This window comes from Octopus sinensis, linkage group LG9 (genome assembly GCF_006345805.1).
Source record: "Octopus sinensis linkage group LG9, ASM634580v1, whole genome shotgun sequence".
In the NCBI taxonomy this organism is placed as follows: Eukaryota; Metazoa; Mollusca; class Cephalopoda; order Octopoda; family Octopodidae; genus Octopus; species Octopus sinensis.
Window position 1 is genome coordinate 58,989,308 of NC_043005.1, and position 20,000 is coordinate 59,009,307.

At 37.3% G+C, this 20,000-nt stretch overlaps 1 protein-coding gene across 1 annotated transcript in view; it reads left to right on the top strand.

Moving 5' to 3' along the window:
* The window catches only part of LOC115215434 (cilia- and flagella-associated protein 65-like), a 1,408,515-nt gene that overhangs the window by 786,104 nt on the left and 602,411 nt on the right, over nt 1–20,000 (top strand). The window contains exon 24 of the mRNA XM_029784597.2: nt 6,170–6,254. Coding sequence (XP_029640457.2) covers nt 6,170–6,254 — 85 coding nt within the window. The remainder of the gene's footprint in view (nt 1–6,169; nt 6,255–20,000) is intronic.

Below are 20,000 nucleotides of genomic sequence, written 5' to 3' on the forward strand. Positions count from 1 at the left end.
CCCTTAAGGGTTGATGTTACTGTAGCTTGTAGCTCCAGGAGGACACCTCCTTCAGCTGGCAGTTGAAACACTTTCTGTGCCCTATTAGTATTTGCAAAAGGAAACCATCCTTCCCTTCTCCAACCTGACATGATACACACGGACCCGAGTTTCTGGTTATTGACCTGTCTATATAATATATATATATATATATATATATTATTATATATATATATATATATATATATACATATATACATGTACACACACACACACACACAAATACACACATGCACATATGTACATGCGTGAGTATCTTTGCATCTGTGTTTGACTCCCACTGCTTGACAACTGGTATTGGTGTGTTTACGTCTACATAATTTAAAAGTTTGGCAAAAGAGATTTATAGAATAAATAGCTGGCTTTATAAAAAAGAATTAAGTGCTAGGGTTGATTCATTCAACTAAAATTCTCCAAGGTGTTGCTGCAGCATGGCCGCAGTGTAATGACAGAAACAAGTGAAAGATAAAGATAAAAGGATTCTAATGAAATTAAATAATTTAAATTTTTTTTTTTTTTTTTTTTTAGGAAAATAAATACCAGTCAAATATTGAGATTAATATAATCAATTATAGCCTGTGAAAATAGTGCCCTACAATGGCACCAGTCCAACGTAGGAAACCAGTAACAGAACAAACAATTAAATGAGGAAACAAGCAAAAAATGAATTTTGAAAGAGATCTGTAAAATGCTATTCAAGTAATTTCACAATGCAGATCTTTTATATCCATCTTGCCGATTGTTTTTCATTAGTTTGTTTCATATCAACTAAAGTGTCTGTTAATGCAATTTTAATATTGGCATAACAACAATAGCAGCAGCAGCAGCAGCACCGGCACCACAAATACACACACACACACACACACACACATGTGCATGTATACAAATTAGCATACTCCCATATACACGCACACACACTCACAAATGCATATTTGATTTGATTCTAATATTTGGGGTCAGTAGTCAGGAGTCTTTGTGATTATCGCCGTCGTCACCCCCCCTGCCACTATTGCGTCTCACATGCACTCACAGAAACACAGAGACACTTGCACACACACACACACACACACATGCATGAACATGTACACACAAACACACATGCACACACACACACACACATATGCACACAACACAAACTCAAAGAAGCCATCTAGATAACTGTTTCTAATACAGTCACTAAACAACGTCACCATTCGTCATCATTGACATCATCATCGTTGTCATCGTCATCGTCATCATCATCATCATTATCCACACCATGACAACGACGATGACGGCGACCACTACCACTACCACCACCTCCCCCCTTCTCCATCTCTTCTGCATTGTTGTCAATATAATACTTGTCCATATCATTGTTATCGTAATTACCACTGTCCCTGTCACATCATCAATAGTGCTTGCTATTACTATTTCAAATAACACCTCTACCGAAATACCCACTACCATCACCCCACCACCACAGTCACCACTATCACCACCATGACCAACACCACCACCACCACCACAACCACCATCCCCACCACCACTATCACCAACACTACCACCACTATTACCACTGCTACCACCACCATTACCACTGCTACTACCACCACTACCACCATTGCCAGCACCACCACCACTACCACTACTATCACCATCACCACTACTACATTCACTATCACCACCAACACCACCACTACCACCACTATCTCCCCCAGCACTACCATCATCACTGCTGCCGCTGCTGCTGCTGCCGCCACCACCAACACCACCACTACCACCACCATCACCATCGTCACTACTGCCACTACTACCAACACTACCACCATCATCCTTTCTCACAATCATTGGATAATTGGCTCACAATCATAACTTCATGAGTTAAATTTCTGTCAACACGTGTCCTTGAGCAAGGCATTTTATTACACATTGCTCCAGTCCACTCAGCTGTCAAAAATGATTAGTACTTGTATTTCAGAGGGCCAGCCTTGTCATTCTGTGTCATGCTGAATCTCCCTGAGAAATATGTTAAGGGTACAAGTGTCTGTGAAGTGCTCAGCTAGATGCATGTTAATTTCCCAAACAGGCTGTTCCATTGATCGAAGCAACTGGAACCATTGTCATCCTAATTGACAGAGTGCCACTTATAATATATATATATATATATATATATGCATACATACATACATACACATATATATATATATATATATATATATATATATATACAAACATACATACATACACACACACACACACATCAATACTTGTTGGCCAAAGTTAATGCTTAATAAGGTGACGAGCTGGCAAAATCATTAGCGCCTCAGGTGGTTAGTGTTATTTCACCTGTCACTATGTTCTGAGTTCAAATTCCATCGAAGTTGATTTTGCCTTTCATCCTTTTGGGGTTGATTAAATGAGTATCAGTTACACACTGGGGTTGATGCAGTCAACTTAATCCCCTCCCCCCAGTCTGCCCTTGTGGCAAAAATTTGAAATCATCATCATTATCATTTAGCGTCCGCTTTCCATGCTAGCATGGGCTGGACGATTTGACTGAGGATTGGTGAACCAGATGGCTGCACTAGGCTCCAATCCGATCTGGCAGAGTTTCTACAGCTGGATGCCCTTTTTAACGCCAACCACTCCGAGAGTGTAGTGAGTGCTTTTACGTGCCACCAGCACGAGGGCCAGTCAGGCAGTACCGGCAACGGCCACGCTCAAAATGGTGTTTTTAACGTGTGAGCATGGTCATTGCCAGTACTGCCCAGAGATGAACTGACCGGCCCAAATGAACAGACCTGCCCAGAGATGAACTGCAATAACAGTCACAAAAGCACACAACTGGACAATAGCAAAGTTGACATCAAAAGCAACAACAACAATTATAATATAATTATGTTAATTGAATACTAATTAGAATAGCAGTAATAATTACAACAAAAGAAAACATGCCACCAACAAAAGCAACGTCAACAATTATGACATCAAGAACAAGAACAATAACAACATCAAGATACATCAACAGCAACAAGATCAACTACAGCATCAACAGCAACAATGATAATGATACCATCACCAACAGCAAAAACAGTGACAGCTACATCAATTGTGTATTAATTAGAAGAAAAGAGATATGTAGTCGATATTAGCAAATAGTAAAGGAAACCAATAGACGTCTTGTTATAAGTCTTCACAGATTGCAAGTTATCATGGAGAATTAATTCATTGATTTATCAGAGAAAGTTGTTGTTACTGAAATGTTTAGGATGTGAAACTATCATGGATTACCCAAATGGAATTGACATTAGTAATGCTGGAAATGTTTTAGTCATGGTAACTGCTTTCATTAGTTGCTAAACTATAATCTGACAAAGTTTCTAATTGCAGAATTTCAATGCTTTTACCTCAAAGTCAGCTATTGTTGTTTCATTATACCATATGAAGGTTATAGAATTATATTTACTAAAAGTGACCAAAATGTACTTATTCTAGATGCTTCATACCTTTTACTTGTTTCAGTAAAAAAAAAAAAAACTGTGACCAAACTGGGGCAGTGCCTTGAAGAATTTTTAGTTGAATGAATAAACCCCAGTATTTATCTTTTAAAACCTGGTGCTTATTCTATTGATCCCTTTTGGTGAACCATTAAGTTACAGGGATATAAACACACCAGTGCCACATACACACACACACACATGTCAGGATTCCTTCAGTTTTTGTCTATCAAATGCACTCATAAGGCTTTAGTCAGCTTGATGCTATAGTAGAAGACACTTGCCCAAGGTGCCACATAGTGGGACTGAACCCTGAACCATGTGGTTGGGGAGCAAGCTTCTTACCACACAGCTACTAATGATTATTATAAATGTATGTTATTTTATATATTACAAAGATTTATAAACTTTTAGATCAGTTCAAATATGTTTGTAATATATTTGATCTGCATAAAGGCCACTATCACTGCAGTTTGCCAAGGAGAAAATTTCTTGCTTTAGACAACAGGTGATAAAGCACTAACAAGCATTTCTGAGCGTCCTTTGTGGACCAATGAATGCATTTCAAGCTTGTGAGCTACAAAAATTTATATTTCATTACATTGTATCATGTACAAGAGGATGCTGAAAAGTTCCTGGCTTTGGGTAAAAGAAAATATAGGAGGATTAGTTAATTATGATTTTATGTTAGGAAGGGCATGGCGTTAGGAAGGGCATCCAGCCATAGAAACATTGTCAGATCAGACTGGGCCTGGTGCAGCCTTCTGGCTTCCCAGACCCCAGTTGAACCATCCAACCCATGCTAGCATGTAAAGCTGACGTTAAACAATGATGATGGTGATGATGATTCTCCTCTCAGATTCACACACTTACTGCAGCAGTCCTTCAGATTTTCTAAGCCCTGTAAAAGAACTTGGAAGGTTGTGCTTTCAACCAGGCCTTTCACGATACTCTTAAAGTCAGGAACTTTTCAGAACCCTTTGTATGTTTATACGAATTTGTGTTGTGCTAAGTTAACTTTGATACTTGTCAGCTATGATTGATTAGCAGACCAATGATCAAAGATATTCTTATTGTGACCACTGCATCAATTTAAAGTAGCTGTAGAATCATTATCTAGGACTTCATTATAGGCTGACCATGCATCTGTACATGTGTGTGCAGTTTTACATAATAGCTCTCAAGCAAACAGTCAGCTGCCCATGCATGTATGTTTCTTCTCTCCATGGCAACGATGTTTATCTAAAGGATCTAAAGATTGCTGACCTAATGTAATACAACTTAGCACCAGAACTGTCTCTGGTATTGCTGTTAGATTGCAAAGTGCTGGAATAGATACTACAAAGTATCTGTTTTGATACTCTAATATTTCTGCTAATTCACCACCTTGGAGTTGGTACTTTGATTTCATCCTCAAAAGGTTGAAAAGCTGATAAGATTGCAATAAGATTGGAACTCAGAGTACAAAGCAACTGGACGAATGTTGGTTTCAAATTTTGGCACAAGATCAGCAGGTTTGAGGGAAGGAGTCTAAGTTGATTAAATCAAACCCTGTGTTCAACTGATACTTATTTTATCAGCCCCTAAAGAATGAAAAGCAAAGTCAACCCTGGCAGAATTTAAACTCAGAATATAAAAACAGATGAAATAGTACAAGTGTTTCACCTGGCATGTGAATGATTCTGCCACCTCACCACCTTCATTGGGACAAATACTGCAAGACATGCTATCCAAGCTCTACTCCTGCTGCCAGAAACACAGTATTATCTAATGTATTTTTCCTTCTTTTTCTTCTTTTGATTTTTTTTTCCCCAGACAACAGCGTGCAGTCTGACATAAAATTTAGTCTGCAATTTCTAGTCGGCCATATACCTACATAGATGACCAACTCAGATCATTTGTTTGTTTTTTTTTTAATTTTAATTTCTTTTTATTTTGATATCTGATAAAATTGTAGTTGCTTATGACTCACTGTGGTGAACTTTATCTTTCATCTTTGTGGAGGTCAGTAAAATAAAATACAAGTCATAGCATCGCCTTAATCCCCTCCCTTTAAAATTGCTGGCTTTACACCTAAATCAGAATATTCATAACAGTCACCTTTCTTGCATACACTGTTTCTTCTGATGCTGAGTTCCTTTGTCAGTTTTCTTGTTCTCTGCTCTCAGGGCATAGCCATCCTTCTACAGTTATTTCATATCTTATTGCCTTGCTTCGCTTCACTACAAAGCTTTGAGAGAAATTAGAGAGAAAAGGATGGAGAAAGAGCGTAAAATGAAATATTGCATGAATAATGGAATTGGTGATGACTCTTTCATCAATAAGGTGATCATCACAAGCACATTATGTATTAGCACCTTCATAAACCCAAGCTTTTCATGTTGCCTGGACTAATTCTCAAAGCCTAATTGATGACGGTGTTTGCAGCTTTAAGATGCTTGTAGTACTGTTCTTACTGATGAATACAAAAAAAAAAGCCAATGCCTAAGGATAAAAACACCTAAGGAAAAAAAAAAACATATAAGATAGCAGGAAGTGATGCAAGTTGATGTGTGCAATATTTCTTTTTAAATTACCATAGGAGTAATCAACTTCACCTGAACAATTTCTAATTAAATCAATCACATTATGATTGATTTTTTTTTTTCTAGTTATGATTGGCACTGGCAGCATGCAGACAGTGAATTTATAGAAGTATGTTCCAAAAGTGGGAGAGTGTTGGCAAATGAATTACAGGTATGTTCTTTTCTCCTTTGTTTCCTGACTGTTATATCTTTAAGCTAACAGTTGTAGTCGGAGGACATGGATTTGAAAGGATCAAAGTTCTCTTCATTAAGGGTTAGGGTCATGATAGGAGACATTCTTAAGATCAATGTTTCTCAATCATTTTTTTTATCTATTGACCCCTTTGATTACTATTTTATTCTGGTGGACACCCATAATTTTATAGAAGCTTTTTTCAAAATTCCCATTTTGCTTTTCACAGTAAATTGTGTGGGCTGAACTATGTAAAATGTTAGATAATGTTACCTGTTTCTTGCAATACATACATTTAAAGAAACTTTTTTTCAGAGTCCTTAGAATACTTTTGTGGATCCTCAATTTGCTATTTTGTTGCATGGACCCCTGTCAAAATCTTATGTACACCTCAGAGGCTATATTGATCCCCCATTGAAAACCACTGGTTTAGGTAGAGAAAATACCACTCTAGTGGGTGGGAATTATTGCTCGTATGGACTGTAACCAAATACAAACAATACTCTTTTATAGGAAGCTAGCGCATAGCTGGCATTCATAAAGAGAGCAAAATAATAGATATGAGGACATCTTGAAATCCCACCTCAAATCATGTGATATCTTCACAGATGATTGGGAAGGTCTGTACTTATTCACTTCAAAGTGGTAACCAAAAAGTTATATCTGAATTAAGGCGGTGAGCTGGCAGAAACGTTAGCACGCCGGGCGGAATGCTTTGTGGTATTTTGTCTGTCGTTACGTTCTGAGTTCAAATTCCGCCGAGGCCGACTTTACCTTTCATCCTTTCGTGGTCGATAAATAAAGTACCAGTTTCGCACTGGGGTCGATGTAATCGGCTTAATCCGTTTGTCTGTCCTTGTTTGTCCCCTCTACGTTTAGCCCCTTGTGGGTAGTAAAGAAATATATATCTGAATAAAGGGCTTTGAACACTGCCCTATTAATCAGTTACATGACTGTCATACATCTTACCATGCCAAAATTCTAGACAAACTCATCATATGTAACAAATACATCTGTTTGGTCTCTCAGCATCAACGCCAGAGACAGATATGTCTAGTTATTTGTTGCTGATGTTAAGGCAACAAAAAAACTTAGTGGATAGACAAAGTGAATTCATGAGGTCATGATGACTTAGTTCGTTATTATATTGCTTGTGTATGTGTGGATATATATACATGTTGTGTCTGTGTCCATGTCAGAGTGTATACACTTGTCTGAGTGTATGTGTGTCTCTTTTGGAACTTGATTTAAATTTCATGATAAAAATTGAAATTATTAAAATTCAGTATCTGTTATTTTAATTGTGAATGATAAGTGAATGTATTTTAACTTCATCTGTTTTTCCTGTTTATACAAATTTGCTTCCCCCATTTTTCTCACTCTCACTCTATGTGAGTGTGTGTGTGTGTGTTTGTGTGCACATGTATATACACATACACACATAAATACATATTCACACACACACATATATTTATGTATATATGTAGGGGCAGGAGTGGTTGTATGGTAAGAAACTTGCTTCTCAGCCACATTGTTCCTGGTTCAGTTCCACTGCATGGCACTTTGGGCAAGTGTTTCTACTAGACCCCTGGGCTGACTAGAGCCTTGTGAGTGAATTTGGTAGACAGAAACTGAAAGAAGCCCATTGTATATATATGTATATATATATATATATATATATATATACATATATATATATATATATATAATATATATATATATATATATATATATATATATATATATATATATGTATATGTGTATATATATATATATATATATATGGAAAGCGGACGTTAAATGATGATGATGATGATGATATATATATATATATATTATATATATATACTATATATATGTGTATGTGTGTGTATGTATTTGTGTGTCTGTGTTTGTCCCCCATCATCGCTTGATAACTGATGTTGGTGTGTTCACATCCCTATAACTTAGCAGTGTGGCAAAAGAGACCAATAGAATAAGTACTAGGCTTACAAAGAATAAGTCCTGGGGTCAATTTGCTAAAGGTGGTGCTTCAGCATGGCCACAGTCAAATGACTGATATAAGTAAGAGAATAAAAGAATAAAAGAATTTATTCATATACATACATACTTACATATATATATATATATCTATACACACACACACACACATATGGATATATGTGTGTGTATATATAAATATATATACATATATATGTGTATATATATCTGTATATATATACATACTTATATATGTATATATACATATATTTATGTATGTGTATATATATATATATATACACACACACATACACATATATATATACGTACATAAAATGTGAGTATGTGTGTGTATTTATGTATATATGTATGTATGTGTGTATGTATGTATGTATGTATGTGTGTGTGTGTATGGATGTGTGTGTGTGTATGTATGTATATATATATATATATATATATATATATATATATATATGTGTGTGTGTATGTGTGTGTGTAGGTATGTATGTATGGATGGATGTGCGTGTGTTCTGCAGCATTTTAATCTATGTTTCTTCTAGTTCACTGAGTTTCTTGAAAAATTTTTTATTTTCTCTTCTGAAAACAATTAGATTAAAAGTTTGAGAAAATAATTGATTGTGATCATTAAAACACAGTTCACAATAACTTACTCTTTGATTATATATCATTAACAGCAAAAAAAATGGAAACCTTTGCACACTTCTCCATCTGACTGTGTCCTTCAGAGAATTGGAAGGAATTATTTTTTTTTCCCATTGAATATATCTTTAATTCAACCATTATTTTCTGATCATGCATTCTTCTGAGAGAGAATTCTTTTTAAAGTTGCAGTCTATGTGTTCTTGCGTTAAGCAATCAGAGAAAGATATATTTTTATTTATTTATTTATTATTTAGAAAAATTTTTTGGGAAAGTTTTATTTCTACCGGGATTGCAGCTTTGCCAAAATATGACTTTAAAAGGTTGGAATGACATCAAAATATAAAGATATTATGCATGTCATATTGAAATTAGTAAAATGAGTCACAGGAGTGAAGGTTGTGGTTGATATTGTTATTGTTGTCATCATCATCTATTGTCTGTGATTGCTGCCATCATTGTCCTTATCATTGATGTTTCAGCATAAATCTACTTTAACCCTTTCATTCCCGTATTTATTTTGTGATGCTCTGTATTTCTTTCAATTAATTTTAAATATAACAAAGAATTTAGTAAAATAACTTACTTATCGTTAAGCTAGTGTTAGGAACATAAATTGTGACTAAGGTTTGGTGGAAGATTTTAATTAAAAACTTAATGAAAACAAGACATTTGTACTCAGAGCCAGAGCTGGTTTCAGCCGTGTTGGTATCAAAAGGGTTAAAAAAGTGTCTGACTTCTGTCATGCAGTTAGCTGGTTGGACAAGCTTGTGTGATCCACAAATCTGTTGCCAAGGTACCATTTGGATATAATTATATATATGAAGTTTTACTACTAACTCCAGCAGCTCATGTAAAATTTCCTTCCCTTACCATTGCTTTTACAGAAGTAGCTCGCTCTAACTTGATAGAGTGTATCATGGGCAAGTCAGCCTCATGGGATCCATGTAACTCTAAGCTTTTCCCCTACCCAACTTCACTTTACCCAAGAGGAATTCAGCACATTGTTATAATCCAACAAAAATTTTACCAAGGAACCACGAAGCAAAGGATCTGCCTTGTCATTTGACCTTGTGAAAATTGCAGTCAAATCTCTTATCCATCCATCCAAGTTGGGCCACTTACCTGGATCAAAGGATCCCTTCCATGTCAGACACTCCAATTGAATAATAAGACATGAGCATCTGTTTTAGGTTTTAACCTCACTGACCTTTCATCTGCTGAGAATATCTCATCTGTGCACACCATGTCTACAGATGATAGCAATAGTTCTCTAACTGAACTGACTGACACTGGCTTGTCTGTTCATCTCATTTATTTTTTTCAGCACCTGTGTTCAACTCCATTTATTTACTTATATGTATACATATATATATATCATCATCATCATCATCATCATCGTCGTTGAACGTCCGTTTTTCATGCTAGCATGGGTTGGACAGTTTGACCAGGGTCTGGGAAGCCAGGAGGCTGCACCAGGCTCCAGTCTGATCTGGCAGTGTTTCTACAGCTGGATGCCCTTCCTAACGTCAACCACTCCATGAGTATAGTGGATGCTTTTTATGTGCCACTGTCACAGGGGCCAGAGGGGGCTGGCAATGGCCACAATCGGTTGGTGCATTTTACGTGCCACCGGCACAGAAGCCAGTCAAGGCGCTTGGGTATACACCTCATAGTATATTGATTAAAGCACTTTCACTGTCTATGGCTACCTGATATCAACCACAGAATTGATATGAATACCACGAGATCTACCTCAGTAATTCCTTAGTGTTCGTTGAGTATACTATAAATGAGAGAAGCAGAAAATGGAGAAACAAATTAATAAAGAATCTTTTGAATTCCATTTCCTGCTTCTTGCATTTGTTATGTGTGTGTGTGTGTGTGTGTGTGTGTGTCTGTGTGTGTGTGTATGTGTGTGTGTATGTGTGGTGTGTGTATATATGCACACATGTTTACATCGCTGAACTGTGGCCACACGAGAGCAGTACCTGGAAGGCCTTTTTCATCAAATAATTGATCTCACTTCTTATTTTCATAAATAGGAGGTGCCTTAGTTTACGTAATAAATATCTGTATGATATCTAGTTTGCCTATATGAAGTAGTAATCAGTATTCCCAATACACAACACTACGTACTTGAAAATTCTTGCAATACATTTTAGATGGAAAAACTATATGTAACTTAAGTCTTGATTCATATAAAGAAAAAATACGATCAGCCTCTCAAGTAAGTTCTACATATCTATTATATATAAATTATATATGAATTAGTGACCAGTAATTGTATGTAATACCTGAAACATGCTAATTCCTAGTCGACCTAAGGCCAGTATTTTAAAAAAATATACTTCTACTTAATTAAAGGTCTAGTATTCTTGATTTGAAATTCAAACCATGGGTTCACATAGGGTGAACTGAATAGCAGTTTTTATAGCTTATCAGGTTTCCAAATCCTCCTCTCATATTCCTTGCATTCAAAAACTATAGTCACCTACTGAATATAATGCTAGCTAAACCTGGCTCTAGCACAGTCGAGGTTAGTCTTGGCATGATTTTTACAGCTGGATGCCCTTCGAAATGCCAACCACTTTACAGTGTGGACTGGATGCTTTTTATGTGGCATCACAACTGGTAGGGTCACCAAGTAGCTTGCAAGACATGTAATTTTGAGATGGGCAGGGGCATTTGAAGAGGAGAACTTGTGTCAGAGGATGAAAGGTTAGAGGGTGACAGAGAGATGGAGAGGCAGAAGCAGGTGTCTTGATATAATGGAGAGGACATTGGTGGAGGTGATCCGATATTAGATGATGCAAGGTTAGAGTGTAGTAGAGAAATAGAGAGGCAGAAATATGTATCTTGCTATAGAGGAGGTACATGGTTACCCAGTGAGTGAGAGAGAGAGAAGAGAGAAAGAGAGGGAGAGGGAGAAAGATGTACAAGAAAGAAGACAGAAACAGGTGTGTTGATATAAAGGAGATACTTATCTTGTCAGAGGTTAAACAACAGAAGGAGAGAGAGTGATCAAAATTGAGGGCAGAAATAGGTGTACTGCTGTAGAGGAGATACATGGCTACCCAGCCAGAGGGAAGAGCAAGGGGAAGAGAGATAGAGTAGGAAACATATATATCAGGTCATTAAGAATGAAATGTCCGATTTTGAACTGAAAGTTTATTTTAATTTATCACAACAAAGAGCAATGCAGTTAATCAAAGTATGCACCTAAATTATCAACACAATTTTGCCATTTTATTGGTAGCTTATTTATGCCAGCAGCGAAGAATTCTGGAGGGCAAGAGGTGAGGAAATCATGAAAGGCTGTTTTTGCATCTTCTTCAGATTTGAAGTTTTTTCCTTGCAAAAAGTTGTCTAATGCCTGCAAAACATGATAGTCAGTTGGTGAAAGGTCTGGTGAATATGATGGATGACAGAGTACTTCCAAGATCAGTTCCTGTAACTTGTGTGGCGTTTTTTGTGTAACATGTGGTTGAGCATTGTCTCGCAAGAGAATTGGCCTGTTTCTATTGACCAATCTCTGTTGCTTAATTGCAAGTTCACTCGTCATTTCATTCAGTTGGATAATGTATATATCTACTGTAATTGTTTTGCCAGGTCTCATGGATGTGTAGTGGATGACACCACCATGGGACCACCAAACAGGCATCATTAGCTTTGTTTGATGAATATTCTTGTTTGGATTGTATTTTGGCACTTCGTCTCTATCCAGCCATTGTGCACAGTGCTTGCTATTGTTGAAAAGAATCCATTTCTCATCATATATAACAATACGGTGCAAAAATGGTTCACTTTTATGCTGTGACATCAAAGAACAGCAAGTTTCACGATGACATGTCATTTGATGCTCGTTCAATTTGTGTGGCACCGACTTGTCCAGCTTCTTTACCTTGCTGATTTCTTTCAGAATGGTCCAATACAGTTGGAATCGAAACATCAAACCTTGCTGCTAACTCACATGTAGTTTGAGATGTATCCATTTCCACTACAGTTTCCAGCTCATCATTATTCGCCCTGGACACAGGTCTACCATGGGTCTAATTTTCAAGAATAAAGTCACCAGACCAGAACTTCTCAAACCATTGTCATACAGTGTGCTCATCTACCACATCTTCACCAAATACCTCATTATTCTTTTGAGCTGTCTGGGATGCATTGGTTCCGCAATGGAACTCATATTCATAAACAACATGAATTTTTTATCTATCCATGGGTTCCGAAAAAATGATTTACAAGAGAAAACTCACAATATAATCAGACACCAAATTGCATTTCGAAAAGTGATGATATAATTCTTCAATGTTGTAAAACAAAGAATTGTCAGGATAAAACATTAGAGTTAACAACGTTCAAACTTGGTGCATAAGAAAACCAGATATTTCATTCTTAATGACATGATATTGTAATCACAATATTTTGGCTAACCCAGCATTCCTATGTAATTCCATATAACAGTGTAAATATATTGCTGATATAATAACATCATCATTACAAGTGAAGTTGAAGTTATTATGAACGAATTTGATAACTGATATCCAAACTTATGATGGATAAACATTGTGTCGGAGATGTTTGATAGCATAACATGAGATATAGCCTTTAATGAGTGTAAATATTTGAAAATAATGATATAAAGTACAAGCAACCAAACCCATCCATCCATTCATCCATCCATCCATCCATCCATCCATCCATCCATCCATCCATCCAGACAGACAGACAGACAGACAGACAACCACACACATACGTACTCACATGCACAGAAACATGCATCTACAGTGTTCGATAGCAGTTCTCAGTATTTCACAAACATAATGCATTTAACAAGGCTCCCTAATCAACTGAAAATTTATCTGAATCACCTTTTCTATTTTGTGTCACAGTGAAATATTGGTTATTACATCCACATACTGAGCTACGAATATATACACATACAAACACATGCACACACATATATATGCACACACATTTATACACAAACACAAACACACACACATATACACATACATACATTCAGACAGACAGACATATATGTAGGCACATGTGTGGCTGTGTAGTAAGAAGTTTGCTTCCCAGCCACATGGTTCCAGGTTCAATCCCACTGTGTGTCACATTGGCCAAGTGTCTTTCACTATATCTGCAGGCTGACCAAATCCTTGTGAGTGGATTTGTTAGACTGAACCTGAAAGAAGCCTGTCATATATATATATATATATATATGTGTGTGTGTGTGTCCTTGTGTGTGTGTTTGTCCCCCACTGTTCAACAACTTGTGTTTGTTTATGTCCATATAACTTAGTGGTTCAGCAAAAGGGACTGATAGAATAAGTAACAGGCTTCAAAAAATAATACAAAAAAGTAACGAGGTAGATTCATTCTACTGAATGCTCTTCAAGGTGGTGCCCTAGTATGGCTGTAATCTAATGGGTGAAACAACTAAAAGGGAGATAAAAGAAGGATATACATATATGGGAGGCTGGTGTAATTTGTTATTCTCTTTTAGTCTTTCATTTTGTTTCATTCACTTGACTGCGGTCATGCTGGAGCACTGCCCTTTAGTCGAAAAAAAAACGACCCCAGGATTTATTCTTTGTAAGCCACAAGCTTATTCTATCAGTCTCTTTTGCCGAGCTGCTAAGTTATGGGGACATAAACACAAACATTCTAACATTGGTTGGTAAGCGATGGTGGGGGAGGGACAAACACAGATGCACACACACACACACACACACATATATGACAGGCTTCTTTCAGTTTCTGTCTACCAAATCTACTGACAAGACTTTGGTCAGACCAGGGCTATAGTAGAAGACACTTGCCCAAGGTGCCATGCAATGGTATTGAACCCAAAACCATGCGTTTGGTAAGCAAGCTACTTACCACACATCCACTCTTGCGCCTTTACTAAAAGAAAGATAAAAGAAGGCTATGCATATATGGGAGGGTTTTATAATTGTTAACTTGCAAAATTAATAATTTCTGATTCCTCGTTATTTTCTCACTACCTGTTTGAAACCATTACATTGCAAGCATTGCACCATCATTTTATACTGTTGCATCATCTTGGAGAGTAAAAATTGGTCTGCATAGTTGTTGCTGAAGTTGAGAAAGTTTGAGACGTAAGTCACGTGACAAATACTTTTTTTGCAAGAAATTTTTCTTCAAATTAGTTCCGTTTGTAATTAAGGTTGCTAATAAAATATCAGGATAATTGTTGGTGTTTAACAATCAATATTCTTTACTCTGTTGGATTCCAAGTCAATTTTTTTTTCCACACTAAAGTCTAATTTGATAATTTTCAATTTGAAAAAAAAAATTGTTTAAACTGGGGCAAAGTGAGTAATGGCTAATTTCAATTTCTTCTCTTTAACTGTATGGTGTGTAAATATATCAAGCAACAAGCCACTCCTGCAGATTGTGAAGAAACTATAGAGTTTTTAAAATTTAGTTGAGTTTCATTAATTTCATATCATCTGCCATTTATCACTGATCCTCTTTCATTCAGCTTGGATATTTAAAATTTTTGTTGCATTTCTGATTTCTTCTGCTGTCTAATGATGAATATTGATATTTATGAGTCTTTTTCTCGAATTTAATTTTATAGAAGTGAAAAGCCAGGCCTTGGTGTGTAGTAAGAAGCTTACTTCCCAGCTACATGGTCCTGGGTTCAGTCCCACTGTATGACACCTTGGGCAAGTGTCCTCTACTATAGCCTCAGGTTGACCAAAACCTTGTGAGAGGGATTTGGTAGACGGAAACTGAAAGAAGCTCATTGTATATGCTTGTATGTATATATATGTAAATATATATATTTATCATCATCATCATCATCGTCGTTTAGCGTCCGTTTTCCATGCTAGTGTGGGTTATATATATATATATATATATATATGTGTGTGTGTGTGTGTGTGTGTGTGTGTGTGTGTGTGTGTGTATCTGTGTTTGTCCCCACACCATCACTTGAAAACCGATGTTGGTATGTTTTTGTTCCAGTAACTTAGCAGTTCAGCAAGAGACCAATAGAATAAGTACTAGGTTTATAAAGAATAAGTCCTGGGGTCGATTTGTTTGACTAGAGGAGATGCTCCAGCATGGTCGCAGTCAGATGACTGAAACAAATAAAAGAATAAAAGAGCTAATTTTACCTTAATAATAATAATAATAATAATAATTGTGTACAGTGCTCAGGTGCACTACAACTCATCTAAAGTGTATATATAATCAGGTGTAGTTTCGGCGGATTTCGGAAAGCATGAGGGCCTTAAAAGATGCAGTGTCATGGCAGTCAACAACTGACGCAGGCAGTTTATTCCATGCTTCAGCAACTCTGAGCGTGAAAAAATGTTTCCGAAAGTCATGGGAGCTGTATTGTTTTCTGACTTTGTAGGCATGTCCACGTGTGTTAGACACATGGAGATCAAAAAGGTGTTCAGTGTTGTTGTTGGTGAGGTGGTTGATAACTTTGTGGGTGTTTACCAAGTCCGTCGCCAAACGCCGGAGCTTCAGTGAATCCATGCCCAGGGAAACAAGGCGCTCAGAATATGGTAGGTGTCTGATGGAGGGTATGCGTTTGGTTGCACGTCTCTGGACAGATTCCAGGAGGTCAATGTTCTGTGCAAGATAGGGGTTCCAAACTGATGATGCGAATTCCAAGTGTGGTCGTACCATAGCTGTATACAGTTTTAAATAGATGGCTGGAGAGTGGCTAACAAAAGACCTGCTGAGTGATGCCAAGACACCCTCGGCCTTCCTGACAATCTTAGAGATATGCTTTGACCAACGCAAATCACTGCTGACAGTGATGCCTAGGTCACGCTCGCAAGAGGATTTCTTGATATCAGTGTTGTGGAGGGAGTATGTGAACGCAGGGTTTTTTCTCCCAAAATGCATGGCGGTACACTTGTCCACAGCCAGTTTCAGTTGCCAGTCTGTGATCCATTGCTGCATTGTGTCTAGGTCTGATTGCAGGAAAGAGTTGTAGACATCAGGATCTGTCCTCTTGATTTCAAGGTACAGCTTGATGTCGTCTGCATATTTCAATACTGTGGCATTCTTTAAATTGGCATCTATGTCGTTAATGTATGCCACAAACAAGAGGGGACCAAGGACAGATCCCTGTGGTACACCCGATGACATCTCATATGGTGTAGAGTGCTGTCCTAGAACTGTGACTACCTCCTTTCGGCTGAAGATGAAGGATTTCAACCAGTTAAAAAGGTCATCCCCCACACCCATTGCAGAGAGTTTCACCATAAGCCTTTTGTGTGGCACAGAGTTGAAAGCCTTAGCAAAGTCAAGGTAGACAACATCCACCCATGAGCCACTGTCAGTAATCTGAGTAATGTCCTCAAGGAACTCGACAAGCTGGTCACTGCAGCTGGAGTTAGGGACCTTCTCTTGTCTTACTCATTTTCCCCCAGCTAAATTTGTCTTTGACATGCTCAAAGAGAACAGTAATAATCTTCTGAAACAGTGTTTTGAATATGTTATAGTGTTTTGGCTGATGCTGGTATCACATAACTGGCACCCATGCTGGTGGCATGTAAAAAGCACCTTTTGAGCATTGAGCCTCATGGAGGCAAAGTGGCTGAGCTTCTTTTCGAGTGTTGGGCCTCATGGAAGCAATGACCAAGAACTTTGGCATTATGTTGTGCTTGAGAAAAAGACCAGACCCATCAAGCCAAGCAAAATCACAGTTGTGGCAGATACCAGTGTCACACAAATTGCACCCATTACTCTCAGAGTGGTTGGCATTAGGAAGGGCATCCAGCCATAGAAACTATGCTAAATCTGAGTGAGAGTTTGGTACAGCCTTCCAGCTTGCCAACCTCAGTCAAATCTTCCAAGCCATGCAAACATCGACTACGGACATTATGTGATGATGATTGAAAAAGGTCAATTACTTAGCTGATTACATATATAAATATAGATATGTAGGACCTTAATCACTTCTCTAATGTGATTATGTTATGTTGTCATTGGTATTACAAAACTTTATGTTCTGACCTAGCTAATTAAACATTTCTGTTCCTATATACTTCTTTGCTATTATATTTCCCCTTTTATATTTGTCTTCTTAACTGTTATATTTACCTCCATTTAGGGATAATTTTCATCTTTAACCCCCAGCCTCACTTTTTTTCCACCTTTCCTCCATCTCTTACCAGCATCCTTCTACGTTAACTAACTCTCTCACCGTTATAGCTGATCTTTATGCTCCACACGACAGACACACTTTACAAAACTCATTTTTGTACGTTGTTGGTGTTTTGTTTTGTGATTATTTTTTATCTTTTTATCTCTCCTTGATCTGCTTTGGTTTGGGTAATCAACGACAATACTTGACTGACAGTTTATTTTATAGATCCTAGATGAATGAGAGCAAAGTTGATGTTGGTGGGATTTGAACTAAGAATCTAAAGAGCTGGAAGTTCTTTTACTGAAGTTCTAATGATTCTGCCAAGCAATCACATTAATGTATAGTGCATTAAATAAACTAGAAGCAGTAGTTATAGATTTTTATCAAATCATCAGTAAAGGGCCGTGATTATGTCTTTTATCTTTACTTGTTTCAGTTATTAGACTGCAGCCATGCTGGAGCACTGCCTTGAAAACCTTTTAGCCAAATAAATCAATCCCAGAACTTTTTTTAATCCTGGTATTTATTGTATAAATTCTTTTGCCAAACTGCTGAGTTACAGGGATGTAAACACACCAACACCAGTTGTCAAGTGTTGGTCAGGGACAAGCACAGACACAAAAAAAACAGACACACAGACACACATACACATGCACACACACACACACACACATGATATGCTTCTTTTCAGTTTCCGTCTACCAAACCCATTCACAAGGTTTTGACCAACCCAAGACACTTACCCAAGGTGCCATGCAGTGAGATTGAACCTAGAACCATGTGGTTGAGAAGCAATCTTCTTACCACACAGTAATGCCAGCACTGATGTATTGCTGAAAATTTCATGGGCAAGCCTGAAGAACTGTTGAACATACATACATACATACATTTAAAGCCCAAGGTTAAAGTCCTAGGGCTTCAAATGCCCCAAAACTATGTTGATTCTGGTTTCCATGGCTGAAGGAAAGGAATTTCAGAACTGTTGCTCTCAGACCATGAGAGATTACCATAATTAATTTTCACACTTAGTTTCACCCTAGAATAAATGGCTTCTACTGTTTCATTAATTTCTGAAGAACTGTAATGACAACGTATCTGTGAAATTGATAGAGTATATCTACAGAGAATTGCCATTGTTATGTAGCCTCAGGTTACACATATCATCTCGGATTCTAGCTCTTTCTATTATTTTTATCTGCTGCTGTGTTTCTGGGACCACATTATCCAATGTTTTCTTCTTGTCACTGCTTGAGTTAACAACATATGGATGATCGCTGGCTGCTTCAGTTTTTGCAAGGTTTTTGATAAAATAGTATTTTTACCTATTATCTTCATCCACACCAAATGTGTATGTAGTATGTATGTTTTTGCTGTTGTTCTTCTTGTTTTTCTTGTTCTTGTTCTTTTTCTCCTCCTCCTCCTCCTCCTCCTCCTTTGTAGCAGTTGCAGTAGTGGTAGTGGTAGTAGTAGTAGTATTAGTGGTAGTGGTGGTGGTGGGATTATTATTATTATTAGTAGTAGTAGTTGTAGTAAAGTGGCAAGCTAGTGGAATAGTTGCATGCCAGACAAAATGCTCAGCGGAATGTCTTCTGGCTTTGCGCTGTTGGTTCTAATTCTGCTGAGGTCAACTCTGCCTTTCATCCTTTTGGGGGTCAATAAAATAAATACCGGTCAAGTACTGGAGTTGATGTAAATGATTAGTCCAACCCCACTTAAAAATTTCAGGCCTTGTGCCTAAAGTTGGAAAAGATCGATAATATTAATATGCTGACTTTTTGTTTTTGTACATACCTGTTGTGTGCATCACATTTACTTCTTTGAAGTGGCAAAGCGAGAGAAAGGAGGAGAGAGAGGAAGTAGGAGAGAAAGAAGAGATGGAGTGAGAGAGTGTGAGAGAGAGTGAGAGAGAAAATGAGAGAGAGAGAGAGAAA